Source organism: Phyllostomus hastatus, unplaced genomic scaffold, assembly GCF_019186645.2.
Source record: "Phyllostomus hastatus isolate PE091 unplaced genomic scaffold, TTU_PhHast_1.1 phas_contig_402, whole genome shotgun sequence".
NCBI lineage: Eukaryota > Metazoa > Chordata > Mammalia > Chiroptera > Phyllostomidae > Phyllostomus > Phyllostomus hastatus.
In genome coordinates this window covers 14,814,511-14,842,510 of record NW_025333873.1, presented here as the reverse complement: position 1 = coordinate 14,842,510, position 28,000 = coordinate 14,814,511, and the positions used below count along the sequence as shown (strand labels likewise).

The 28,000-nt window shown below is 57.1% G+C and overlaps 1 protein-coding gene across 1 annotated transcript; it reads left to right on the top strand.

The window, feature by feature from the left end:
- Positions 1–27,996, top strand: CPSF3 (cleavage and polyadenylation specific factor 3). Its single transcript, XM_045844496.1, has 18 exons — positions 1–185; positions 3,836–3,899; positions 4,998–5,095; positions 6,134–6,262; positions 7,409–7,586; positions 8,978–9,067; positions 10,115–10,265; positions 12,378–12,553; positions 13,628–13,786; positions 14,669–14,815; positions 16,305–16,457; positions 18,904–19,012; positions 20,311–20,409; positions 21,768–21,862; positions 23,496–23,583; positions 24,992–25,061; positions 25,864–25,960; positions 27,727–27,996. Exons 1-18 carry the CDS (start codon positions 136–138, stop codon positions 27,826–27,828), a joined length of 2,055 nt encoding a protein of 684 aa, XP_045700452.1. The 5' UTR covers positions 1–135; the 3' UTR covers positions 27,829–27,996.
- Positions 27,997–28,000: the final 4 nt, after the last annotated feature.

The following is a 28,000-nucleotide window of genomic DNA, read 5'->3' as shown; positions in this document are numbered from 1 at the left end:
GGCGCCGAAGCGCCGGAAGTTGTGCTCTGCAGTGAATGGGGTTCTTCTCTGGTTGGTGCCCCGTGGTTATGCTTCCAATTTAGAAGGAGTCCCGCGACCCGTTTCTCGTCCCTGCTTCGCCTTCAGACTTCCGAGATGTCGGTGATTCCTGCGGAGGAGAGCGACCAGCTGCTGATCCGACCCCTGTAAGTGACCAGCGGAGGGGGAATGGAAGCATGGGCTGGGAGAGCAGCGAGGGTTGACTGGGGCTGGCCGCCTCGGTCGCCACGCACTCGAGCGTGCCTCGGCAGCCTGCACTTGGCCGCGGTTGCCGAAGGGGTTTGGAGAACTGTTGTTCGCAAGGGGCCTGCTAGGTGGAATATGATTCTGCTTTTCCTTCCGTCTTAGGGACGAGTGTGTTGGAATTGGGGGAGGGGAGGCCTGTGGAGGCGCGGGGCGCTTTCTTAGTCACTAGAGAGCGGCAAGCGCCGCGGGAGCTGGTGGTGCCGAGGCCGGCAGGACGAGATGAGGACCTGGATAAGGCTGCGGCGGTGCGAGCAAGAACTAAATCTGTTTCTTAGTAGCCCCAGGACTTGACGTTTGCCGGAGTATGAAACAGGAAATCAGTTAGGGCTCTGTTAGGAGTTTCGTTCTTTGGGCGCAGACCCTAAGAAGGGTAGCAAGTAGGAGAAGCGGAAACGCAGAGGTGCCGAGGACAAACCCTTGGCCCCTGATTTTGCCTGGGAAGGCTGGTCTTTGGGCGGAGACTGCCGGCTGCCAGAGAAACACTTGGCGGGTCTGGATGCTGCTTAGACAAGGAGGTGTGGACGCGGAGAACCTCTAACCAAGCAGTGCGAATCCACACACGTGTTTATTGTTAGGCATTAGCTAGCACAACGTGGATGCATGCATTTCTCAAAAGGTTGAGCGTATCCACCTCACACATTTACCAGTAACCCGTAAGGACTTGTTGAGCAGCTACTGGGGGAATAAATACACTTCACATTGTTTAGTTCACTCCTGTCAGCTCCATCAGCTGTCAGGCACCACACTGGGCTCTGGGGATGCAAAGGAGAGGCGGGGCCCAGTTAACCGAATTCGCCCTTTTGGGGGGAATTGCAGTGCAAGATGAAGTACCGCAGAGAAGGTTTGCAGTAATTGGAGACCATTGCTTTGGAGTCAGGCCTGAAAGCCAGTCCCTGCTCTGTCACTTGTTAGGTCAGTCATCTCTCTGGGCCTGTTTCCTCACGTGGAAATAACGTCGCAGGTGTCATGGGGAGAGTTAAGATACTCTGCAAATGGTCACTGTTATTGTAACTCCAGGTAGGCATTGGGCCGACGGCCCCGAGATCACGGAAGAGGGACTTCTAGCAGACTGCAGAGAAGGGAATGCTTTTTCGTGCATCCTGGGACATAGGCATGAGCTGAGTCTGACAGAATGAGTAGGCATGTAAGACAGTGACGTATGGGGGCGAGGATGTCCCAGCCAGAGGAAGTGCACATGTGAAAACGAGGGTGGTCCCAGTTTGGGGCCGCTTTCCTCGTGGCTGTGGCTACAGGATTACCGGATGAGATGGGAGAGGCCGTCAGGGTCCACCCCACGAAGGACCTTGTGAACACACGGAGTTTGGGCCTGTGTCGTCAGCCACAGGGAGCCACAAAGGACTGTCAGTGGGGCGGGATACAGTGGAAGTCCTGTATTGGAGGATTGAGGGTTGCTCCCAGCAGCGTGGAGCAGATGAATAAACGGTGGGTTAGGCGGAGGGAATCTCGGATGAAATTGAAGTGATCCGAGTGATGAGCAGTAAGAGCTTGGAGCGAGTGGAATGGGCAGTGGGTTGGAGAGAAGTGGGCTTCGGAGAGGAAGGAAGTGAGATCTGTAGGACTCCGTGGCTGGTCAGATGCGGGGGAAGGGGAGAGGAGGGAGCGGAGCGGAGTGTCCGGGGGACTCGGTTCCTGGGTTGGGCAGCTGCCGGCCGCCGTGCCGTTCACCCTGGGAAACGAGGTGGGGAGTGTCTGGAGCCCACTGGGGGGGTTTTGTGACAGCGATAGTGAGATGTAACTCACACACCGCTCACTCATTTAAAAGGTGCAATTCAGTGGTTTCTGTTGTAGCCACAGAGTTCTGCAGCCGTCTAATTCCAGAACATTTTCATCCTTCGACATCTGATGAGCAGCGGCAGCTGAGGGCGAGGGGGTCTGAGGAGGAGACCCCGCAAGAGTGTAAAGTGGGGACGTGCTGAAGCGGGGTGAGCGGGAGGGGTGACAGGCCGCAGGAGGACAAGTGAGACGAGCACTGAAGGTGGCAGTTTGCACGTAGCAGCAAAGAGCTGCTTCGCAAGGACAGTTTCAGAAGAACGTCTGCTGAGCTCCAGGTGGCACTGAATTGGGTGCAGGTGAGGGAGTGGAGACAGGTGTGTGCACCTCTTGGGAAGTGGGCTGGGGAAGGAGAGCAAGCAGGAACTACAGGGTAGAATTAAGGGATTTTCATTTCAGGCTAAGAATGGGAGTAGTGTGTTAGAATGCGGACGATGGGAGAAATGCGGCCGCGTACTGTCCCCGAGGAGGGGGTGTGGAGGGGGACCGGGGTGGGGGGTGAAGACTAGCCTTACAGCACGGGTGTCAAACTCACGTTCACCGGGGGCCAGGTCAGCCCCGCGGTTGCCCTCACGGGGCCGAATGTAATTTCCGGACTGTACAAATGTAACTGCTCCTTAACAGCTAAGTGAGAGCTGCCGGGTTTGGCCCGAGGGCCTTGTGTTTGCCACCTGGGCCTCGGAGGGAGGGAGGTCTGTTCTGCTTTTCGGCAGAAATGGAAGCAGACGACACCGGGCGGGGTGGTGGGTGCAGCCGAGGAAATGGAGGAGGAGCTTCGGGGCAGAGAAAGCCCGTGCCCGTGCGGGCAGTGCTGGGAGCGAAGGGGAGCAGAGGGGGTGGGGACACTGAGGAGAGACAGTGTGAACCGTCGCCCTGGAACCCTCGAGGGAAGGCCGCGCTGGGGACACTTAAAGAGGCCGCACAAAGGGCCCGAGTCAAAGGCCAGAGACCCGTGGTAGCTGCGCGGCGGTTTGACTTTGTCCACGCCCTGCTCTGAGGTTTGGGGGCGGGCCCATCGCATGGCCGTCCCCCGGCGCGTGGACTGCAAGGTCCTTGAGGTCAGGGTCCGGGGGTTAGGCCTCTCCGTGTGCCGGGCACAACACTCGGCACACAGAAGCCGCTCCGTTAGAGCGAAGGGGGCACGAGCCAGGGCCTGGCGTGGCCGGGAAGGCGCCGGAGAGGGTGAGGCGTTGAAAACTGGAGGGTGTAGCTCAAAGCGTGTCTTCTGATCATTGGAAATTAAGGCTGTCAATTTCAGAAGAAAGGAAATTAAGTGCTTGGCATCAAACACACTGAAATAGCAGGGTACAGGGAGAGGGAGGGACTGAGGGTCTCAGGGGTAAGAAGCTACTCGATGTAACCTGTCTGGGAAATGCTTTTATGCTCTTGAAGTGCTTGCAAGTTTACACTACAGTGCCGATTCTAGAGGTAGCACTAAGTAATCCGCGCCACGGCCCGAGCATGTTTTCAGCACACCACAGCTGAACCCCAGTGCTCGGGCCGACAGTGGCCCCTGGGCCTCTCGGGCCCAGGCCATCTGCTCGGCCAGTTTGAACAACGGCCGTGCCCTGCGCCCCTGAAGACAGCTGCTCCCCACCCCGCGCTCACACTGTCCTTCCCGGTCGTCGTGGTGACTGTGTGGGACTCGCTGCCCCCAGAGCCGGCTGCCAGCGGGTGGGGCGGAGGGTGCGCTGTGAGAAGTTTGAGTTCATTGGGCTTCATTTTGATTGTTTTTATTTCTCCCCTTGAATGTTTACAGCGGAGCCGGGCAAGAAGTTGGAAGATCATGTATTATCCTGGAGTTCAAAGGAAGGAAGATAATGGTAATTACTGTTCTGCAGTCCGGCTGACGGCGCGCCTCTGTCTGCCGTGGGTGTTGGGCTTTTCCGCTACAGCAGTTACCAGTGTAGCTCCCGGAAAAACGCCCTAGTCGGTTTATGTAGGCTGAGCCGTAAACTGTTAACGTGAAAAACTAACACACACTTCTGCTCAGTAACTTGACAAAACATAGAGTCAGCTGAGGAAGTATATGCTGACCCGGAAAACTGTCAGCCAGAGCTCCGGGACCAGTGCTCCTGCGTGGTCCCTCTTCCACCCGTGCGGGGTCTGCCCTGCTCACTGCCCCGCGCCCACGGGCGGCCCCCGGCACACGGGCAGCATGGGGCCACGGGGCCTGGTGCGGCAGCCTCCGCACCCACGGCACCCACGGCAGCACGGAGGCCGCCGGCCTCGGGCAGGGCGGCCTGGCCCGGCCCCTCGCCCACCCCCTCACCCGACGGGGGTCGGAAGAGGGTCTCCGTGGCCCCCTTCGGAAGGCTGGTCGGTGACTCACGTCCGTCTGCCTCCACTTCCTCTGCTGCTCCCGTCCTCAAAGAACAGGACGTGTCACCCGCGGTCGCCCTGGCAGTCACCGATTGTGTTCATTTTGTAGAAATGAATAGAACTTGATAGGAGTGGCCCTGATAGGAATCTGTAACTCAGTAATGACCAGCGCTTGAGAAGCTGTCCCCAGTGCCTTACGGGACTGCAGCTGCCCTGACCCGGGCGGGAGCCGTCCCGTCCTCCCCGCGGTCTCCCCCCGGCGGTCAGATCCGGCTGCGAGTCCGCACACTTTCGGAATGCGCACCGCCCGCTTTCCTGGAAGAGTTGATTCACCGTCAGAGTGGCCACCAGAACTAGCTGGAGAGCGGGCGTCTTGTGCCGTGTGCCCTGTGACCCTGAGCGTGGGCCCCGTGTTACCTCCGTTTGGGAAGTCCGAGTTGTTCGTGGTGTGTTTCTCACGTTCACCGAGAGTGACATTCCCAGTGCCCGTGCACGGAGTCCGCCTTGGTCACGCGTGTGGTGGGCCCGTTACGATGCTGTCTGTTTATGGGTGAACTTGATAACATGCAGGGGGCCGTGACCCTCTTGTCTGTCTCTAGCTGGACTGCGGCATCCACCCTGGCCTGGAAGGGATGGACGCTCTCCCTTACATCGATTTGATCGACCCGGCTGAGATCGACCTCCTCTTGATTAGCCAGTAAGTTTTTGTCTTCCTTTTTTTTTTTTTTTAAGATTTTATGTATTTATTTTTAGAGAGAAGGGAAGGGAGGGAGAAAGAGAGGGAAGGAAACGTCAATGTGCCGCTGCCTCTCAGGCGTCCCCTACTGGGGACCTGGCCCGAAGCCCAGGCGTGTGCCCTGACTGGGAATCGAACCGGCGACCCAATGGTTTGCAGGCCGGCACTCAACGCACTGAGCCACACTGGGAGAGTTTTTTTTCTTTGTTAGCGGCACCTTTTCACAGACTTGTACCAGAAGAACCACTCTCTGCCAGATACTGAGGTTCTGGTGTTAAAAGAATATTCTCTGCCAGGGAGCCTGTGGCAGACAGTGGGTCTAAGACAGCACACGCGTGTTGTCGTCACAGGTCGGAGAGAGTCACACCTGTGAGTTCGTCACTGAGCACGTGGGCGTCCTGCCTGCGGGGGAGGGGGCGGGGGAGGGCGGGTGCCGTGGGTCGCTGGGCCGCGGGGGGCCCGGCAGCCCCTCCCAGAGCGCCTCCTGGGGCTCGCCCATGTGGGCGCTGCAGCTGTGAGCGGTGACGTTTCACCTTATGTGCCACTGAGGTGCTTGGTATATAATCCAGCTGCTGAGGGTGGGTTTGGGTGTGTGCTTCTGCCCTCTCTCAACACCTCTGGTAAAATATGTTGATGTTTAAGAATACTTTGACTACCCTTTCCTCACACTGGGACTGGCTGCAGTGTCCCTTCCCTGTGCACGTACCTGCCCTTGGGGTTCGGGAAGCCTCAGTGTGCACTTGTTACACAGAATGTTTTTTTAAATCCTCCGAGGATGTGTTTGTTGGTTTTCGAGAGAGAAGGCGGGGAGAGAGAGAGACATCGATCGGTGCCTCCCGTACACGCCCGGACTTGGGACCGGCCCTTATGCTTTGGGACGCCAGAGCCGCCCGGCCGGGGCTGCCGAGAGCCGCTCCATGCCGTCGGCCGCGGTTCCGTGGCGCGGACGTGGCGGGCGGCAGCCTGAGTGCCGACGATCTCCCCGTTCTGTCGCGCTAGTTTCCACCTGGACCACTGCGGGGCCCTGCCCTGGTTTCTGCAGAAGACCAGCTTCAAAGGGAGGACGTTCATGACCCACGCCACCAAAGCCATTTACAGGTGGCTTCTTTCCGACTACGTCAAAGTCAGGTGCGTCACCCGGGCGGGTCTGTGTCATCCGTGCGGTTCGAGTTGCGGGCCATTTCGCTCCTTGACGTGAGACCCTCTCTCTCTGTTCGCGCGGACGTCGTCAACTTAGCCTTCAGTCAAACCTGGGGAACGCCCGCCGTGTGCCCGGCGCCTCCTCGGCCTTAAAGTCTTCGTGCGTGTCCAGTGTTTTAAAGATCTCTGTGACTTAGCCGAGTGACACGGTGTAACAACATTCTGTAAATGCTCATTAACACACACTACATCGTGCAATGACACACACATATACTGAAGTCTTACTTTAGATTATTTGATCAAAGCGAAACGACTGTCTTGAATGAAGAAGTTCCCTGGGGAGGTTTTTCCCGCTGCGGGGGAAACCTTCTCCTTTATCAAAAAGCTAGTGATGCCCATAGCACAAGTCATCAGCCTTCAAAGGTTTACTGTTTAGTGTGCGTATGCCGGGGGGTGCTGGGGTGCCATTTGTCATTTTCGTGTGTAAACACCGAAGAACGGACGTGTTACCCCCTAGCAGTAAACGTGCCAGCTAACACTTCAGCAGCGCTCCCCACAGGCCCGCGCAGGGCCCAGCCCTTCCCGCGTGTGACCCGCGTGGCGCAGGTTCCGTGAGGAGTCCCGCGGTGCGGAGGGGGACAGTGGGCGGTGCAGAGGCTCGGGGAGGCGAGGAGACTCCCCCGTGACGGCCACGGGGGAGCGGAGCTGGGTGGAGACCCAGCTGTGTGGCTCCTTAGCCACCTCTCGGTCTTGCGCTTTTGGAAGCATGCCAGCCTGATTTTCAGAAGAAGATGTGCTCCACTCTGTAGAGCGATCTTGAGAGATGGGGGAGAGGAAGGGGAGAGAGGGAGAGAAATGCCCATGTGAGAGGGAGACGTCTTGGTTGTCTTCCATACACGCCCCAAAGGGGGGCCAAACCTGCGGCCCAGGCACGTGCCCTGACCCTGAGTCAAACCAGCGACCTTACGGTTTGCGGATGACGCCCAACCAACCGAGCCACACCGGCCAGGGCCATACAGTAGATGTGAAGAAATAATTTTACGGATGTGTCTGTCATCCACAGTTTCTTTGAGTTCAGAACTTTTTTAAAAATCTTACCCGTGATCCTCTTTGTTGGCCCCTTTAAACATTTAGTAACATATCAGCGGACGACATGCTGTACACGGAGACAGATTTGGAGGAGAGCATGGACAAGATTGAAACCATCAATTTCCACGAAGTTAAGGAGGTCGCCGGGATCAAGTTTTGGTGCTACCACGCGGGCCACGTGCTCGGGGCCGCCATGTTCATGATCGAGATCGCGGGCGTGAAGGTACCGCCCAGCCCGGCCGCCCTCCTCCCGCCAGGAGTCCGTGCGGGGCCGTGTGCCGCGGCGGGGTGCTGCAGGGTGTCCTGGAGACGCAGGGTGTCACGACACCCTGACACCCAGGAGCAAATCTGGTCCACACTTTGTCCGTTTGAGTATCACGGTTCATGCCCCCAGGCCGGCCGTTTCTGCAGGGGGAGGGTGCAAACAGGAAAGTGAGCCCCTGGGGGGTCTCGGTCCCTCACAGCGCCCGAGGGGCTGCTCCTCCTCAGGGTCCCTCCAAAGGCAGAGGGGAGAGCCCTCTGTGTGGCCGAGTCTGCTTTATTATGCTGAGACATCGTTCGCCATTCATGTCCCCCTGCCGTTCCAGGGTCCCACGGAAGCCCTGCGCGAGCGGGTGGGACTCAGGAAGGACCTTTGCAGCTCTCCCTGGTGGGAGGGCTGGTGGCAGTCCCAGTAAGCGCGCGACGCCGTGGGGGCTGCCAGGCCGGCTCCAGAGCGGCGCTCCTTCACTCTGGCTGCACGGGAGGGTCCCCTGGGGACTCGGGAAAGGGCTCCTTGAACCAGGATCTGAGGCTGTGGTCTCGGCCTTTCGCTTTTAAGTTTGCTTGCTGATCTTCATGCACAGCCAGAGTTGAGAAGCAGTGTTCTAATGTAACATTGTCCTAAGTCTTTGCAGCTGCTCGTGCAGTATTTGAAATTTGTACGCACTGAGTTGTCCTATATATTACAAAGTCATTTCTTCTTGCTGTTTGCTCAAAGGCACAAAAACTAAGCAGAAAATAGCACAAATGCAGGTCTCAATTCTCATTAGAAATTTGATAGACGCCGTCCATGATTTTTTTAAAAGGTTTTATTTATTTATTTTTAGAGAGAGGAGAAGGGAGGGGGGAAGAGAGGGAAAGAAACATCAGTGTGTGTGGTTGCCTCTCACAACCCCCCCCCCCCCACTGGGGACCTGGCCCACAACCCAGGCATGTGCCCTGACTGGGAGTCGAACCCACGACACTTTGGTTTGCAGGCCAGCACTCAATCCACTGAGCCACACCAGCCGGGGCTCTAAGATTTTTATCTTGAGTTTTAGGTGGTTTTCCCATGTACTTCAGTAGTTTTTTGCCCTTTTCCTCTGAGCCGTTCAGAGCACATCTCAGGTTCGCTGATACGCAGGCTCTCCCAGCGGGTGGTTCTGGGAGGGCAGCGTCCCCATTCGTCAGACGGACCGAGCGAACACTGCGAGGTTTCTGGCCAAACCACGTCGGACACCAGCATTGCATGTGCATGTTAGCCGTTGTCAGCTGTTTTTCCTACTTGTTTTTACTTCCAGATTTGTGAACTAAGTATATTTACTCATAAAATGAAGCCTTCCAAAATCCTAACTTGCTGTCTCTTTTTCATAGCTTTTGTACACAGGCGATTTCTCCAGACAGGAAGACAGACACTTAATGGCGGCCGAGATCCCTAACATTAAACCTGACATTCTCATCATTGTGAGTACTAGTGCGCTGCGTGTCATTAGGGTAATGTGAGCAGAAGTTTTTTAGTGGGAAAAAGTAGTTTTTTTTACTTATCCTTGTAGTGCAGCTCCACCTTCTTGTTGTTAGATGTGTCCGCTCTGTCCTGAAGTCAGAGGTGCTAGGCCAGCCCCTAAATGTTTTTGCTGGGCGAATTGCCCCAGATGCGTAGATCATCTTAAAGGTCGTGCAGGAGTGGCATGGCCCCAGGCCTTCTCCTTGGTGACCACCTTCTGGCCCGTAGCACCTGCCGGTTTCTATGTGTATGTCCCATGTACCTCCTGAGTCCCAAGTCCCAGGAGAACAACAAAAAAAATGAACTGTACAGAAGCTTTGGCGAGGTGGGGGGAGGTGAAGAGCAAGTTAACGTGTACCGGCGACAGTGAGGTCAGGAACGGGGGGAGAGGTCCTTTGGGCCCGTGATACGTACCAGAATACCAAGCATCCTTAGTTCAGGCGGAAGAGCCGTCTGTCCCTCCCTCCCCACCTGCAGCACCCCTCACCTGCCTGAGCCTAAGGGGCCGGTGCCCCCCGCTGTCCGTGGGCAGCGTGCGCATGAACACCATTGGGCTCAGCTCGTGACAGACCCAGCGTGTATACTGACGCTGATTTAAGGGAAGGTTTTTTCAACCCTCTGGAAAAAACTATTCCGTCTGGTACTTCAGAGTGGCACTCCTCAAACATTAATGTGCTTATGTGTTATCTGGTGACATTGTTAAAGTACAGACTGAGGTTCAGTCTGTCCGGGCTGGGGCCTGAGGTTTGGCGCATCTAATACATTAGCTCCCAGCGAGGCCGGTGCCGGTGGTCTGCCGCCCGCACATCACAGGGCTGCTTACCACCCCTCCAGGTCTTCACTCACGTTGTTTGCTCTTTCTGATCAGTGTTAAAACAGTACACGTTCAAGTAAATGGCATGCTAATGGAGAGATGAATCTCTCTGCTCCTGCATCTCATTGACACTTCACTCCCCTGTCCTTTGGCATTGTCCGTCTCGGCCTCACACTCCCGTTGTGTCGTCTAGGAGTCTACTTACGGGACCCACATCCACGAGAAGCGCGAGGAGCGGGAAGCGAGATTCTGCAACACGGTTCACGACATCGTCAACCGAGGGGGCAGGGGCCTCATCCCCGTCTTCGCTCTGGGAAGGGCTCAGGAGCTGCTCTTGATTCTGGGTAGGCCTTTCCCTTTTCATTCGGGCGAGGAGTCTCAGCACCTCGCAGTGCCTGGCCTGGGGTAGGGCCTCCACCTCTGTGGGCTTCGGTGTCTGCTCTGGGAAGTAGGGACCCGGTGCCAGTCAGAGCCAGAGGAAGAGTGACTGCCGTGCACCGACTGCCCCCCGCGCCACCCCGCCCCTGAACATGAACGGCGTACCTTCCTGGTTGCCATCAGCATCAGAAGTCTCAGCTGGGTGAGGTCTGTCCGGAAAAAGTCCAGCCATTGTTGTAACGAGAATGGTTTGTGCAACGTTGATGTAACCTGGCGGCCAAGGGGAGTGGACTGGAATGCGCATGCGTGAACAGTGACCACTTCACTGTACTAGTCAGTGGGGGCAGTAGATGCTGCTCAGTGAGCATGTGTACTGTGTGGCCGTCACATTCAAAATGACTGAGCAAGTAGAGCAATGCATCTGCATCAGATTTTGCGTTAGGATTGACCATTCCTCTGTGGAAACTGTTTGGCTGGTTCAGAAGGCCGCGGCTGTGGGCGGCTTGTGATGGGCAGCTTCATCACAACAACATGCCCACTCATGCATCACGTCTCATGCATCATTCCTTTTGGGAAAACATCAATCACCCAGGTGACTCAGCACCCCCACAGCCCAGATATGGGACCCTGCAACCTCTGGCTTTTCCCAAAACTAAAACCACCTTTGAAAGGGAAGAGATTTCAGACCACCACTTAGATTCAGGAAAATATGACAGGGCGGCTGGTGGCGACTGGGGGAACTGTGTGGGGTCCCAAGGTGCCCGGTTTGAAGGGGACTGCGGCACCCTTGTCCTGGGTACAGTGTTTCCCGTATCTTGTATCTTCTTCAGTGAGTGTCTCTGTTTTCCATACTGCATGGCTGGGCACCTTCCGGACAGACCCCGTATATCAGTATCTAATTGCCCCTTCACACTCAAACACCCTGCGATTCCTGTGGGGGGCGCACTCTTCTTGAAGAATAAAGGACGAGGCCTTGAGTGTCCGTGGCTCCGTGTGCAGAACTGGACACGCTCGCATCCCGAGTGCTTGCTCTCAGCTCTTCCCCTCTGAGAGGACAGGATGAGCTCTGTGTCGCTCTGAAAGGGGAGAGAAAGGAAGACGGAAGGACCTCGGACCCAAAGCGGACCTGGAAGAGAGACAGGACTCCGCGGAAGCTAAATTTCCTAAACCCTAATCTGGTGCGGTTTGCACTTGGTCCTGACGTGGGCCCCTTTTCTAACTGCGGCTCACATGTGTCCGAGGAAGCCTTCAGGTGGGGAGTCCCCGTGGCACTGTAACCTGAAGAGCGGGGGAGACGGGGGAGACGGAGCCACGCGGTGGCCGTCGAACGGGAAAAATACAGGGCACCCAGCTAAACTTTGATTTCAGATACAAAATGAGTAATGTTTTATCCAGAGTATATAGAAATTAACATAACTGATATAATTCTTATGCAAAAATATTTCCTTTGTCCTGATCTATATAATATGCAGATAAACCTTTACAGTGTGGTTTTGGGGATTATTGAGTGTAAATTGCATACCAGGCATTTAATACGTTTCCTGGGTGCAGGCGCCCCCTAGTGGAGGAAATGGTGCGTTCTGCCCAGACCGCCCCTGGGATATTTGGGGGTTGAATGTGGGTTTCCCTGAACGAAAATCCTCCTTTGAAGGTGTATTTCCCACTGTTTTCATGGTCAGAAACTGGTCAGAACTTCTGAGAAAACACAACACAGTCACAGAGCAGTGTGTTTTTTACATGTTTAAAGTTGGCGTGCCTCATTCGGCCGTCCTGTCCTGTAATTAGCAAAGTCCACTCCACTCACAAAACGTCTGGTTCTCCCGGGTCAGTTTTAACTGCCCCACGTCCGAGGCCCCTGCCCACAGCCTCTCTCCAGGCCACGCTCCAGTCCTTAGAGATACGTTTCGGCCTCACAAGTTTAATTAAGCTAGTGACAGCAGGCTAAACTTTTCCTTTTAATTTTAATTAAAGCTTTCTTATATTGTCATTCAAATACACGCCTGAATTTTGAAACTAACTGCGGCTGTCACTTGCTCCCTGACCTGGCTAACCCGCCCGCCACACGGCACCCCCTGCAGACGAGTACTGGCAGAACCACCCGGAGCTGCACGACATCCCCATCTACTACGCCTCGTCCCTGGCCAAGAAGTGCATGGCCGTGTACCAGACCTACGTGAACGCCATGAACGACAAGATCCGCAAGCAGATCAACATCAACAACCCCTTCGTGTTCAAGCACATCAGCAACCTCAAGGTGGGTGCTGCCGAGGGGAGACGGGGCACGGGGACCGCAGCACGGGGAGGGGGTGTCCAAGGTCTGGGGGAGATGGGGCTGGGGGTCTACAGCACAGGGAGGGGGTGTCCAAGGTCAGGGGGAGATGGGGTGGGGGGTCCACAGCACGGGGAGGGGGTGTCCGAGGTCGGGGGTCGTGCCTGCCCTTCGCTTTGGCTGCCTCCTCGTCACCAGAGCCTGCCCTTGGGTCTCAAGGGTGTCACTCGGAAGTCAGAACTGTAGCTGCTGGCGTTCTCGTTGCCTAAACAGAGTTTGCTGCGTCATGTCTCAAGTGCCCACACAGGCTCAATGTTTACTCAGCAACTTGGACCTTTTTGTCACAGAAATAGGAAGTCCTGATAAGAAAAATATGTCTTGTAGTATGTATTAAATGTTTTGTTCTTATACCTAATCATGTTTTGATGATCGGCAGTGTAAATTCACATGTGAACATGTTCACGTTTGCTTTTCTAGGCCGTTCAGTAAATCTGATTTTTAATTAAAATGCATATATTGTTTCATGCAAATTCATCTGATCATAATAAAAGGATACCCCGAATGTTGTAAGTGGCCTTCCAGTTACAAATGGGCTGTGTTCATAAAACATTGTGTTTTAAGTCCACTGCTGGGGAATTAGGGCCGAGCTGTCCCTAGAAACAGTGTGAGTTTTTGGTTGGATTCCTAGGCCGGCTCCAAATACCCCTGAAGTGTGGGGAGCCGTCGTGGGGGTTTTGGGGTAGAAGCCATCTGGCTCTCCTTTCCCTTCCGCCTCCTGCTGCCGGCGGTGCCGGAACGGCCCAGCAGCCCGAGAGCCACCCGGGCGCGGTTCGGAGGTCGCCGCGAACAAACCGCTTTTCGGTGCCTCGTTCTCTCTTCACTCCCAGTCCGTGCCGTTTGGGGACTGGGGAACGGGACTGCGTGTTCCCTGGTCCCGTCCGGCCCCCGTCAGCCGTGCGACTGGCCCTCTTCTCTGCCCCCCATTACTCTGCACGGGTGCGGGAGGCCTCGTCAAAGCCTGGGGCCTGACACGCTTTCCCCCGCCCGTCTCTGCCCCAGAGCATGGACCACTTCGACGACATCGGTCCCAGCGTGGTGATGGCCTCCCCGGGCATGATGCAGAGCGGCTTGTCCAGGGAGCTCTTCGAGAGCTGGTGCACCGACAAGAGGAACGGCGTCATCATCGCGGGGTACTGCGTGGAGGGCACGCTCGCCAAGGTCAGTGCCGGCCTCGCCCGCCGTCCTTCCGACTGGGTACTCGGGTGGGGGCACTGGGGTGTGTCCACTTCAGTTTTCCCACGGGCGTGAGGCGGAGAACCAGCGCGGGCTCTGAGTGCCTTGCCCTGACCCCCAGGCCGTGGGTAGGCACCTTACCAGTCGAGGGTCATCCGTCCGGTGGCACTACAACTCCCAGAAAGGAGCCCGTTTCAGACAAACCCAGGGGTGCCCTCCTCGCAGGAAGACCGGGCGCACTTACTCCAGGGGGTCTCCTCAAGGGCCGTAGAGTGTGTTCGGGCCGGTCGCCCGTCCCCCGTCGGCGTAAAACGATGGGCGTTCACTCTCGGGAGGCAGGCCTTGATGCGCAGAAATCAGAGGCAGTTTCTGAACTTCCAGGATCGCATCCTCTAGTTTCCTCTCATCAGTGACTTCTGTTTTACTTGTTAAATACATCGTGATCCCCTGGTTTGATTGTTTATTACTTTCCCTTACTCTCTAAGTCAGGTAGACAACGTCAGCAATGGATTTAGGATAGATTCTCAGAATAGAAATACACCTGTCTTTCATATAAGTCTTCTGCATTGGAAAGTTCCTTTCTGGAGCGAGAGCACAGCAGAGAATACCAGTCTGCCTTTTCGGTCGTGAGAATTCCGGTTCTCACTTCTGGCATCTGAGTACGTTAAACTTCAGTCCCTCTGCTCCCCTTGCCGGTTAAATGCTCGACAAAGACAGGCGGCACTGGACACCGAGCCAGTGGTTTTAGAGGGATTCGGGGGCCCAAGGCCCAAATCTGGCGTGAGGCCCCCCTGCGGGGAAAGCAGGGAAGGCCCCTGTGCTCACGGAGCGCCCGCCGCGCCCCCGCCCCCGCCCCCGCCCCCGCAGCACATCATGTCGGAGCCCGAGGAGATCACCACCATGTCCGGGCAGAAGCTGCCGCTGAAGATGTCGGTGGACTACATCTCCTTCTCCGCCCACACGGACTACCAGCAGACCAGCGAGTTCATCCGGGCCCTGAAGCCGCCCCACGTGGTGAGTGTGGGGTGCGGGGGGCGGGGGGGGCAGTGCCCCCCCACGGGGCGAGCCAGCCGGCTCGCGGCAGCTGGTTCTCAGCTCGGGCGCCGCCTTCTGCCAGCGCAGCGCTCTGAACAGAGCACTCGCCTTGAACTTGCGCCCGGCCTTTCCTCTCCCGCTGGGCTAGGCCAGCCGCGCGCTTTAATTCCTGTACTCGCAGGGCGCTGCCCGTCCCCACTCCTCCTCTTTCATCTCCCCGTGCGCCCTGCAGTCGCTTCCTCCTCTCCAGCGTGCCCGCTCCCGCCGCTGAGAGAGCGGGGAGGAGGGGGAGAAAGTCCCCCCCCTCCTTAGCCTCAGAGCCCGCTGAGGTGCGGTGGGGCGAGGGCAGCTCACGGGTGCCCCCACTGTGTGGATGGGTGGGTGGCGAAACCCTCCCAGCCTGGAAGCCCAGGGGAGCCGCGGGGTGGCCCTTGCTCCCCAGAATCGCTGCCTCTCCTTCCATGCCCTTCCCTCACCCTCCACGCCCCCGTCCTGCTGTCACTTTAAATCTCCGGATCGAACTGGATGCTTAGACCTCCCTCCGATCACCAGGTCGGCAGCAGTGTATCTGCACGACAAAATAAGGAACGGTGCTGGTCAGCAGTCCTGAGTAATAGCTTGTACTGGTTACTTGCCACGTGCTGGGTGTAACCCATGCTCTACATGTACTCTACACGTAACTGGGCTGGTGCTCTACATGTACCACCTCGCTCACTGCACAGACGACGGCTGTTCCGTGGCGGAGGAAACAGAGATGTCAAGTAACCTCCCCAAAGTCACACAGCGAGGCAGCGGCAGAGCCAGGCTTTGTGCTCAAGCAGCCAGGACCCTTCCCCATAGGCCGTCCAGACGCCTGTGCCCGGCAGGGGTGCTGGGCGGGCGCGGGCCGCCAGGCGAGAGGGCACCTGGCTGCTGGAGTGTGTGGGTCGGGAGTGACCTCTCTCGTACGACGCAAGTACAGCGGTTGTGCACGCCCCTCTGACACAATTGCATCTGGTTCTGAAATACTCTCTTTGGTACTGCTGTAAAAAAAAAAGATAAAATAATCAGGAGTCATTTTCCTCCACGAAAGGCTTCTTTTGAAAGTCTCACATTAAACCTAAAGAGAACAATACAGCGGCGATAGCGTGAGACGAGAATCACGCAGTCGGAGCCGGCGACAATCACCGGGTCCAGCGTGAGCGCGGAAGCCAGGAAGCAGTCTGGCTGCCGCGGACCGGCGCCTCGTTAGCGGCAGACCCTGGGGTGGAGAAAGCAGTGTCTCCTTGCTCTCCACGAAGCTCCGCACGAGGACCTTTTAAAGCCGCTCAGAATGCCGGTGTCTGTACAAGTCTGGTCGCCTGCTGGCCCTTATAAGTAGCACAGTTTACCTCTGACTTGCTTCCGAGGTCTGACTAGTCCAGACCAGGGCCGTCGCCGACCTGAACTAAGCGTGTCCCCTGTGCTCTCATACGTGTTCTTCCTGCAGATCTTGGTCCACGGGGAGCAGAACGAAATGGCCAGGTTAAAGGCGGCCCTGATCCGGGAGTACGAGGATAACGATGAGGTTCACATAGAGGTCCACAATCCTCGGAACACGGAAGCAGTGACCTTGAACTTCAGAGGAGAGAAACTGGCCAAGGTAAAGGTTGTGGTTCCCAACCCTGCCCGTGTCTCCCGAGAAACGTGTGCTCCTTAAGAAAGCCGCCCCGCTCCTCCGCCAGTCCAGGGGGCGAGCCGGACGGCGGTGTCTGTCTCCCGGCCACTGTGAGAGCTTCACCCGTGCACTTTCCCGGCTTCTTTGGGTTCTCCCGATTCCTTTCGTCGCGTGGAGAATTTTCAAATAAATTAGATCTTAATCCGGTGGAATCTGATAGCTTTTTAATTCACACCCCCACTTACTTTTTGCTCCTGCATCTGAGGATAAAAAAGCGCCTGTTCTGTTTCCGCGCTGCGCCCGGTGCAGCGTCCTCTCCACCCTCGTGACGCTCGCTCCCTGAGGCTCCGAATAGGCCCGTGTTTCTAAACTTACGTGTCTGTCAGTACGGTGAAATTTATAAAAATTCGTCTTTGAGAATCATTTTTCATGGTGAGATACAGTACTTTCAGAGGTTAAAAACGAAATGATGAAGGAAAACCTTATCCGGGATTTTCAGGGGTGCTGTAGGAAGTCTGCATTTGTACCCTGTTATGAGGCACCCTAAGATCCCGCCTGGCCCCGCGGCTCGCCCAGCGGGGGTGCCGCCCCCACACGGAGAGGCTGCGGGTTTGATTCCCCGGCGGCGCACACACCTGGGCTGTAGGTTCGACCCCGGTCTGGGCACGTGCCGGGGGGCGGGGGGCAAGCTGGTTGGTGTTTCTGTCTCACGCCGACTTTTCTCTCTCCCTCCCCTTCTCTCTGAAACATCCATAAACGTATCCTTGGGTGAGGGTTTAAAAAACCCTACGCTCCCTCTGAGGGAAGCTTCGTGCGGATCTGGCCGAAGTTCTGAGTGTCGGGCACGTGCTGAAGAGCAGCGTCACGGCGCTCTTCTGGTGCACGATGCGCAGGCACAGGGGGAGCCAGCTGATGAGCAGCTCTGCTCACCGTCGAATCTCGGGGAGTTCTTGCCACGCCCGGGTGTGAGGCTTCTGTCGCCGAAGAAGGGCAGGTGACGGTGTTCGCTCCCAAGTCTTGCTGTTCACGGAGCTGTGCTGTGCGGGAGCCGGTTCAGTGGGACCAGTCTTCTCCCCGCAGAAAACTGGGTGCGGTTCAGACTCAGGGCGCATTTCCTGGACTCTGCCGGGCACAGAGGGAGAGAGAGGAGAGTTTGGGAGACGCTTAGTCCAACAAGATTAAGCTGGGTTTGCGGCAGCGCCTTCCAGAGTTTTTACGAGGCCGTTGTGCGTCACTAACCCTTGGTGCTAGTAGTGCCCAGCACTGAAAAGTGTGTTCGACTGTAGCACCCAGAACACACTTGAAGTGTGTGTCGTTTTTATCTTTCAGTGTATTTGGGCTTAGAGACACTATGGTCAATGTCTCTTTCCCCAAATATGCTTTCATGTTGGAGGGTGGTTCCGTTTTTCCAGCCGTAATTTTAGTCATTTAAAATCGTTACCTAGTTACTTGTTTCCCTCCAGTGCAGTGACCTTACTGAGGCAGAAGTCAGATTCGTTGGGGGAGGAGGAACGGTCCTCGGCCGGGGAACACAGAAACCAGGAGGCACCAAGAACTGCCAGCCCCGTGCATCCCACCCCCCAGAGAGCCAGGCCACCCAGCGGTGTGCTCGCATGTGGTCAGTACACCAGCTGGTCGGGGACCAGCACACACCCCCGACCAGCGCGAGACCAGCCGGTCTCGTCCTCAGACGCACGCCGGCCTGCAGGCACGCACTCCACATCGGTCCCCGCCCGGGGCCTCCCAGGCGTGAGACCGGTCTCCGGGCGGCAGAGCCCTCCTCACTAGGTGCCGGCGTTGGAGGGGGAGCCACCCCGGATGTCCCGTGAAGTAGGGCTCCCCCGCGGCAGCCCGGTCACGGAGCAAACGCCCCGACTCAGTCTGAGGACAAGGAGTACGGAACGTGCTGTGGCTGCCCTCCGCGAGTGCATTTACTGGCAGCCGAGAGGTTACAGTTTAAAAGGTTGGGTCGTGTTTGTCAGGTTTCTCTTTGTTAGTTTTTTAACAGTCGTCACTCTCTTTGCTTAAATCACTCCCCGCTCAGTTGTATGTGTGACCTCAGCCCCACGACCCACATTGACCTACCTCACTGCGGGGGGCTGCACGGCCCTGACTTCGTGCGGTGGGCAGCCAGCCCAAGGAGCAGAAGCCTTTCACACCGGCGCCCACTGTCCTGCCCACTGGGGCCGCCCAGAGCTTCCCGATCCCTGGGCTGATGGGGCTGAGCTGACCTCGCCTGCTGTGCTCGCCGAGGTGCCGGTGGCTCCTCCCTTTGGCCTCGTGGGGCCTGGCTGCTGCCCGGTCGTGGGCGTGTATAACATGTTCAGTTTTCCACATGTCTGACCGTCGTCGTTATGCTGGAGCGCCTGAACCACTGCATTTTACAAGACTGTTTTCTTCAAGTTGTTTGTGTTTTGTGTCGTTTCAATAGGTCATGGGCCTTCTAGCAGACAAAAAACCAGAACAAGGCCAGCGGGTCTCGGGAATACTTGTCAAGAGGAACTTTAACTATCACATACTTTCTCCTTGTGACCTCTCCAGTAAGTGTACTGTTACATGTCAAACATAAGTTGATTTTAGCAAAAGAAAAGAAAGAAAGCCTGTGAAAACTTCTCTTACCTACTGGCCACATTTTAATTTATTATTATTTTTTAGAGAGGGGGGAAGGGAGGGAGAGAGAGACGGAGAGACACGTCGATGTGTGAGAAACATCCATCCATGGCCACTTGCTTGCCCACAGCTGGGGACCTGGCCCGCAGCCCAGGCATGTGCCCTGATTGGGAATCGAACCAGCGACCTTTGGTTCGTAGGCCGGCACTCAGTAAATACACTGAGCCACACCAGCCAGGCCTAGCCACATTTAAAAAAACAACCAAATAACAAAATAGGAATAAGTGAAAGTTTATAATCCAGGTAGCTTTGCAGGGAGAAGTAATCTTCCTTCAACTATTGAAACATTTCTTTTCGAAACAACTTTTTCCTTTGTTGGAAACACGAGTTTGCCTCTGACCCTCGACAGGGCTGTTGTCCGCCTGTCACGGGGGCACGGGCCCTTTCCTGTTGCGGGGTGATGTGGCTCCCCACCCACACACACTCCACCCCGGTCTGCTGGCCTGCCTCGCGCCCTGCGCCCGGCGGGGTGCGGGGCCGTCGCTGCGTTTGCAGTCAGTGTGGAGTTGCCTTCCAGTGCGTGGCTGTTCTCAGTCTCACGCGTCGGCACTGGTAACCGCCAGGGGCCTGACAGAGGAGTCAGGAAGAACCGCCGGGCCAGGTGCTCGTCCGCGCGAGGGGCCGGCAGCTCTCGGACGGTCGCCCGGTGGAGTGATTGCGCGGTCCCACTGTGCGCCAGGCTTTGTGCTGGGTGCTGGAGGGCTGCGGGTACTCAGAGGCACAGCCCAGCCCTCGGAAGGCTGTCTAAGGGGAGAGGCGTCTCACCAGGAGCTGGGCGCAGTGTCGGCCCGGGGCGGGCGGAAGTGCGTGGGGAGCAGGTGAGACAGAGGGGCCTCTCGGCGCCGGGAAGGCTGTGCCGGCCGGGCGGGGGTGTGCCGGGGGCTGAAGGCTTGTCGGCACGTGCCAAGCCCGAGAGGTGGCGGAGGACAGCTGGCCCGCGGGCGCGGAGCCCGTCGGGGGCCAGGTGGGTCCCGGCTGCAGCGCAGACTCAGGAGGTGGGGCAGGGGTGTCGGGAGACAAGCAGGAAGCGAGGAGCAACCTGTTAGCGTGAAACACCTGCTCTGCCTTCCTGTGCGTGTGCTGCTCTGTGCTCTGGTGCGTTTGCGAGCCGTGCCTCATGGGGCTGGTACTGCTTCCTGAAGTGCGTGTGTTCACGTCCCCTCCCCAGATTACACCGACCTGGCCATGAGCACTGTGAAGCAGACCCAAGCCATCCCCTACACCGGCCCCTTCAACCTGCTCTCCTGCCAGCTGCAGAGACTGACAGGTGCGTGCGCTTGCCGGCCGCCACTGCGCTGTTCGCTGCTCCCGAAAAGATGATGAGATACCGAGGGAAGGGTGTTACTTAGTTTTGGTAGTTGTCTCAGAAGTACGCAGATTTTATTTGTACTTGGTCATACCCCATTTAAGTGATGCTTTTGAGAATCTACTCATCAACTTTTTTTTTTAAGATTTTTAATTTATTTAAACAGAGAAAGGGAGAGAGACAGAGGGAGAGAAACATCAATGTGTGGTTGCCTCTCACATGCCCCCTACTGGGGACATGGCCTGCAGCCCAGGCATGTGCCCTGACTGGGAATTGAACCTGCAACCCTTTGGTTCGCAGGCCGACACTCAATCCACTGAGTCACACCATCCAGGGATACTCATCAACTTTTAAATCCCATTATACCTTCCATCCTCGATCCACTTCAAATTCTAAAAATATCGGTAGTCTTTGTTCCTTGTGTTTAAAATCTGTTTTACCCAAATTCCATCAATTTTCTCCTCTGCTCAGTGGAAATGTTTCTGGTTCCACTAGCACAGTTGTGTGGGGCAGGTTTTGTAAGCGAGCGTGACCTCTGGCCAAAGGCCAGCCCCAGAGGGGAGCCAGTCCCACTTTCCTCCGAAACCGCTCTGACCCAAGAGTTCCAGGAGGCGGCGTCACGAAGGCAGGGCCGCGCCGGCAGAGGCCGGTTCTGTAGCAGGCGAGGACGCTTCCCACTGCAGCTCGCCCTTTCCTGTTAGTACATGCTTCCTCGTTCGCGTGGCGGCGAAGAGTTCCCGCAAAGTAGCCTGCGGGAAGGGAGTCTGGTTTCCCCTCAGAGCCTCGCGTTGGAATCAGAGACCACAGCACAGAAAGTTAGTGAACTCCCTCTGAGTCAGTCTGTCCTTCATTGGAGGTCACTGGGGGCGCCAGAGAAGTCTGGCCGTGGACAGCAGAAGGGCCCTGCAGGAGGAGCAGCCCTGCGGAGACAGAGGCAGAAGTATGTTCGCAGCTGGCCTGTCCCACGGTCGGTGGCAGGGTGCCGGTGGCAGGCCTCCGGCACACGCAGATGTGTGACAGCCGCCAGTGTGTTCGGCAGCCAGTGCGCCCCCGTGTTGCACCCGGCGTTGCGTGGGCTGCTGGAGAGCTGCCGTTGCGTGCTGCTGGTGAAATGCTCAGCGTCCAAACTGGAGCCACTGTAGGCACACGAACTTACATAACACGTGTTCGGATTTTTAGTTAACTGTGTAAACAATGTGCAACTCACTGAGCTATTTAAATCTCACTGTAAGTGTGCTATTAACTTCTTCATTAAGTATCAGCTTTATTTCAGCCAACTCTGTAAACAAATGAATAATGTGTTATAATCTTTCTTTCAGGTGATGTAGAAGAATTAGAAATTCAAGAAAAACCTGCTTTGAAAGTGTTCAAAAATATTACTGTAATACAGGAACCAGGAATGGTGGTGTTAGAAGTAAGATAAGATCATTTACCCGAACAAGGAGGAAGAGAAAGTTTTTGGAGTTTACGTGTGCAGATTTGAGTTGGGGTGGCGAGCACACAATACCACATGCAGATGATGTGTTATAGAAGTGTATATCTGAAACCCGTATAATTTTATTAACCAAAGTCACCCACAAATTCAATTTAAAAAAAAAAGAGCACACATGTAATTGTAGAGAAACTTCACAATCAGGAAAAAAATTACTGGAAAGTACAGCTTTCTGCGGTCAGCTTTAAGTATAACGTAGCCAGGCATGTTCTGTGTAACACAGAAACTAGGAACAGATTAAGGCCTGACGTGCAGTATGTGTGCCGAGTGGGGGCCTCCCATGAATGAGTCTGAGCTGGACTAGCAGGGACCTCCCATGAATGAGTCCGAGCTGACTTTGCGGTGTCCCTGGAAGTCCCCCGTGGTTGCAAGGTCTCGCTCGGTCGCGCTAAAGCCAGCTTGTGTGCAGCCCTTCTGAGGGGAGCAGGATTTGGAAGCCTCAGACGAGCCACGTTAATGTGGTCCGAGCGCACAGGGGCGAGAAGTCCCTGGTTTGGGAGAAGGTGGTTCCCACTGGCAGAGCTTTAAACTCCCGCCCGTGGAGCGAGGGACCAGACACCGAGTGAGGTGCATGGCTGGTTGTGATGCGTTGGCATCTGCTGAGTCAGAGGGAAGACTTTTTAGAACGAACCTGGAGCTGCATGATCCAAGGAACCAGGCTGTCTCTTTCTGCCTCAAGGCTGTCGGTAAATCGCATTCAGTTTCCCGGCTGCAAGGTCTGCTAACCTTGTTTACGCAGACTGTTGTAAAACAAACAAGAAAGATCTGTCAGCTCTGGTCCCTCCCAGTTCTGTGACCCAGTCTTAAACTGGTCTGGAAGGCTAAAAACACCCGAAGAAAGGATCAAAACGAGGCGTCATCTGTAGCAGAAAGTTATATACAATGATACATAAAACAACATCTGAGAGTTATTAGAAGCCTTGATTAAACGGGTCAGACATGTAGACGAAGTTTGTAAAGTGCCTCTTGTTGCTCGTGAAAGTGCACTTTGCAGACAGAACAAACACAGGGAGGGTCCCGGCTCCCGAAATGCTGGTGATCCGCCTGGTCTCGCCCTGAGTGGGCAGACTTGGGAAACTTTCTTGGGAAACTTTCTTGGAGGGTCGCTGGGCACTCGAAGGAGCGGCAGGGCCTCTTAGGCCTCCCGGGAGGACCAGTGTAGCCTGTAACAAAGTTACTTTGTGTTGCTGCCTCGTGCTGCGGGCCGGTAATAACTGGGGACCAGCGTGGGGGTCCCAGGGCCCGCAGCTACCGCTCGTGCGGGCCAGTGCAGTCCTTCTGAGCCTGCTCCCCCGCTGTAAGAGGAAGGTGCCGTGAGAACGGAGGGAGACGGAGGGTGCACGCCCCCTGCCCCAGAGGAAGTGCTCGCCACCCCTGACTCGTTAAAAGTGACCCGGAGAACTCCGCACTGTGCATGAGCTCAGGGCACGGGCGGTCGGCCTGCTTCAGGGAGGGCGCTGGAAGCCGGTCACAGTGCACAGTCCGTGGGCGGGCGGGCGGCTGGCTGCCCCGGGGCCGCGGCTGCGCCTCCCTAACGCTGCCTCTCGCTCCCCAGTGGTTGGCAAACCCCTCCAACGACATGTACGCCGACACGGTGACGACCGTGATCCTGGAGGTGCAGTCGAACCCGAAAATCAGGAAAGGTACAGTCGTTTCGTTCTTCTCTTGTTTCCCGTTTACTTCGTTTCCACAGTTCTTCCACTTCTCCCACAGCTCTCCGCACTGAAACGCAGGAAGTAGAATCCCAGGGCGCTTGCAATCTGATTTTGTTTTCATTCCTACAACCGTTAATGCACTAGATACTGTATAATGGTGCGTGTTCCTAACATTTTACTTTTTGTCTTGGTGTTTTTTTTTTTAATACTTTATTTACTTTTGCGGGGGGGAAGAAAGGGAGGGAAACATCAATCGTTTGCTTCTCTCACACCCCCACCTGGGGGCCTGGCCCGCAAGCCAGGCGTGCACAGCACTGACTGGGAATCGAACCTGCGACTTTTCAGACCACAGGCCAGCACTCGATGCACCGGGCTGCTCCAGCCAGGGCTGTCCTGGGTTTTATTTTGTGCTGAGACAATCCGGTAGCAGTTAACACCAAGACAAAATGTTAGTAAGGGTGCTTTTAGGAACAGTTTAATCATAGAGGGTTTCACGAAATTGCTGCCGCGCACCGGCGTGTCTGACGTGCCGTCCTGTCCTTGTTCCTGCCGAGAGCTGACGATGGGGCGGAGTCTCCCCGAAGCTCACTGACTTTAGCATTTTCCAACCAGAGCAAGCACCAGTGAAAGTATTTTTGTGTCACAGCGGTGCAGTTAGGTTTCACTTGATACGTGAGTCAGTGTCACACACGTCTTGTGCATCGCTGGCGTGTCGGGTGGGGAGGCCCCTGGCCGCCCACCCACCCTGTGCGTGACCACAGCCGTGTTCTCAGAAGAACACGGCTTCTCCCTCCGGAATCACGGATGGAAGCGAGAGACGGCTCCCCGAGTTTGGGGGTGACACGGTGTAGCTGAGCACTCCGGGGCCCGGCCCTCTGCGCCTGGCCGGGTGGGCGTTGGGGATGGACAGACGGACGCCCCCAGTTACTCGAGCGCCTGCCTGGCGCGAATCTGAGCCCGTTCTGAGCGATCCTCGCCGCAAGAGTCGCGCCTCGGGCGCCGTTCGGGCATTTGTCCGGGTCGGGTTGGCCGCCGGGTCACGGACCCCGCGGGCAGGGCCGTGCAGGTGCAGCGCGGGGTGCAGCCCCGGAGCCCCTCGGACCGCCCCGTGGCGCGCTGTGTCATCCTGGTCGCCGCCCCGGCGCAGGGACACGCCTGGCGGGGCGGCCATGAAGGCAGTCGTCACTCGCTCCTGTTCTCGTCCGTTTTCCTTATTCGGGCGATGGGGGCACAGAGGCCCTCGCGCGAGTCGGGGGTGGGCAGCGAGGCCAGGGCTGCGCGCAGGGGGCACGGGGGCCGGGGGGGAGGCACCCCGCACTCGGGGGGCACACCCCGCACTGACTGCTCTGAGCCCGGCCGGCACCGCCCGACTCAGCGCCCCGCTGCTCCCCCCCAGGTGCGGTCCAGAAGGTCTCTAAAAAGCTCGACCTGCACGTGTACAGCAAGAGGCTGGAGATCATGCTGCAGTGAGTGTCAGCGGGGGGGTGAGGGGTGCTGCGAGGCGCAGGGCCATGTGCCTATGACCAGCCCGGGCAGCCGTCTCCCGCTGAGACGTGTTTCACTGTCGAGTGTGGAGCCTCAGGGAGGGTGTCTGTGCGTGCTGCGCAGCCGACAGAGACTGAAACACGCTTACCACGGACAGGCACTCAAATCCTAACCTAGTGGCATACATCCCTAGGGGTTCTCTTGCGCACTTCCTCAGTGTGAATTCCGCATCGACAGTGGCCCTGCCCGGCTGCTGTGGCTCAGGGGACTGAGCGCCTGGCTTCCTTTCCGAGCCCCAGCCGGTGGGACTGCGGTCCGCAGATGTCTCTGTAATCGATGGGGATGAAAGTGGTAGTTATTGGTTAGCTGAAGCTGGGGGACTGGGGAGCCGGTACCACCCAGAGGCCTGACCTTGAACCTGGCTCTCCCGCTCTCTAGCTGGGGGCTGCAGGCCAGACACGTTCCCAGGTCTCGTTTTCCTTGGGCGTGAAGGGGGCTCCTCACCGAAACTGTCGCAGGTTAAGACCATGCAAAGCGCCCAGCACAGCGTCCGCTGAACAGCGCGTTCCTGACGGGTGATAGCTGTGTGACTTGCCTGCCTCACGGGACGCATGCGACGTGGGAAGGCAAACAACAAGTATGCCTCAGGAGCGTAGCTGCAGGTGTTCTGAGACGTCACAACTAGGACCTAGCTCCAGTTTTCTTTTCCCCAGATGTGTGAAACTGTACTGCACGTACTGACCAGTGCATCCCCACTAACGCTGTGTCTTTGTCTGTCCCAAGGGACATATTTGGAGAAGACTGCGTCAGTGTGAAAGACGGCTCTGTCCTCGGTGTCACCGTGGACGGGAAGACGGCCAATATAAACCTGGAGACTCGGGTGTGTGGCTGTTCCTGCGTTGTAAGACATTTAGGAAATACAAGAGCGGGCAAAAGTGGGTTTACAGGAGCGAGTCCACTAGGTAGCCTGTTCTTCTATTCTTTATTGACTGTGGTGTCATTTTCCACACGCGTAGCAGTAAACCTGCTCACGCCCCACCCCGCACACACAGCACTACCTTCTTGCTCTTCTTTTCGCACGCTCGGTGGGCTTTTTAGCTGCCACGCAGCCCCCATTCCCAGGCGTAGACCCCTCCGCCGTTCTCCTTCTGTGCAGCGCCCCTCCGTCCCCGCCCCCACACCCACCCCCACCCCCCACACTCCTCTCGTCGGCCCATGGTGGGGTCCAGCTTTCCCGGGGAAGCCGCTCTTGTGTTTGCACTGCCGGCAGGACCTGGCGCGTCTCCAAACACCGAGACGCGAGAGCGCGGGCCTGGCTTCGGTCTCCCGGCTCCCGTCTCGCACCAGTGGGCCTCGCACAGTGAGCCCACCCGTGTGTGCGAGTGGGCGCGTGTCCTTGGGGGGCTGTTCTGAACGCTACAACAGTTTAAACAAGTGCATGTGGGAAATTTCCTTTGCCCTTTGACTGCTTGGGCGCTTCGAGAAAACGCTGCATTTACTTCACCTGGATAGAAAAACATGCTCAGAGCACAAACTGGTGACTGACTAGAGAAGAAGCGGAGACAGCCAGTGAGCGTCAGAAACTAGCGCTCAGGCCCCCTGACAGTCAGAGGAGACACAGAGTAAAGTGTGGAATGCCAGTGTTCGCGCGCCATGGCAGCACGAATTGAACAGAAATCGCTGAGATCGTTGGTAGGAGAGGAGACAGGGTGTCCAGAGGTGCCGTGGGGGGTGCGGACAGGCTGTGAATCGGGCGGTGCCTTCTTTAGCCGAGGCAGTGCTGAGAGAGGCATCAGAATCCTTAAACATGTGAATACCTTTGCCCATGATTCCACTTGCTGGGTTTAACCAAAGGCAGGAATCAGGCCAGTGAGCACAGATGCGTACAGGGACACCTGTTTGAGCACTGATCGCAGCATGAGCGAAACTGCCCGAGACCCAGGCGCCCACGAGGAGGGCGAGGTGAGCGCAGCACACGGAGAGGGGACGGGCAGGGGTGCCCACGCGTGTGCGGACCGCCGTGCCCGCCCGCAGCCGTCTGGGGCGCCGGTGCAGGTTCGTTCACGTGCCAGCTTGTACTCCGCCATCGCTGCGTGGGGGAGAGCTACCCGGGAGCAAGAACGGTACGTGTCCCGGGTTGGTTGTAGAGGACCCTGCCTACAGCTCTATAGCTCTACAGCCCCAGGTCTGGAAGGCTGCGCACTGAAGTGCCAGCAGCAGCAGTTACCCCGGGTCGTAGAATCGAGGGTGCGTTTCTCTCCTCGGTGCTCAGATGAGGAGTGTTTACGGGGTGTACACACTTACACAGCACCGGGGAGGCTGCAGGTGGGCGGTGACGGGAGGGTTACTAGTGAGTGGGTCACACGCAGCGCCGACCGTCGCGTGGGCGGCCACGTCCGCCGCCGGCTGAGTCCTCCGTGTGGCACAGACCGAACCCCTTGGGGGGTCGTGACCAGGTGGGGACGTGGGCCGTGGAGTAACTACAGGTCACTAGACTTGCCAGTTGTTCTTTTCTTCCAAAACTAACCTGTAAGGAGGCCCGGTCCTGGTGCGGCCGGAGTCGCCCTGGCCCACACGCGTGCCCATGGCAGTGCGGGCCGAGTGCGTCTTCCACGTGACCGAGTGTGCGCACTCTCTCGCCCGCAGGTGGTCGAGTGCGAGGAGGGCAGCGAGGACGACGAGTCCCTCCGGGAGATGGTGGAGCTGGCCGCGCAGAGGCTGTACGAGGCCCTCACGCCCGTTCACTGAGGACCTCGCATGCCCGACACGCCGGGACTTGTGTGCAGCGCCTGCACCTACGTCCGGTACTGGAGGCGAAGCCCCTGGCTCCTCCGGGGCCTGCCTGCGCTGACGCCGCTCCTGGGCACGTGGGCAGGCTCGCAATAAAACCCTGGAAGTCTCTGCATGGCAGCTGAACCGG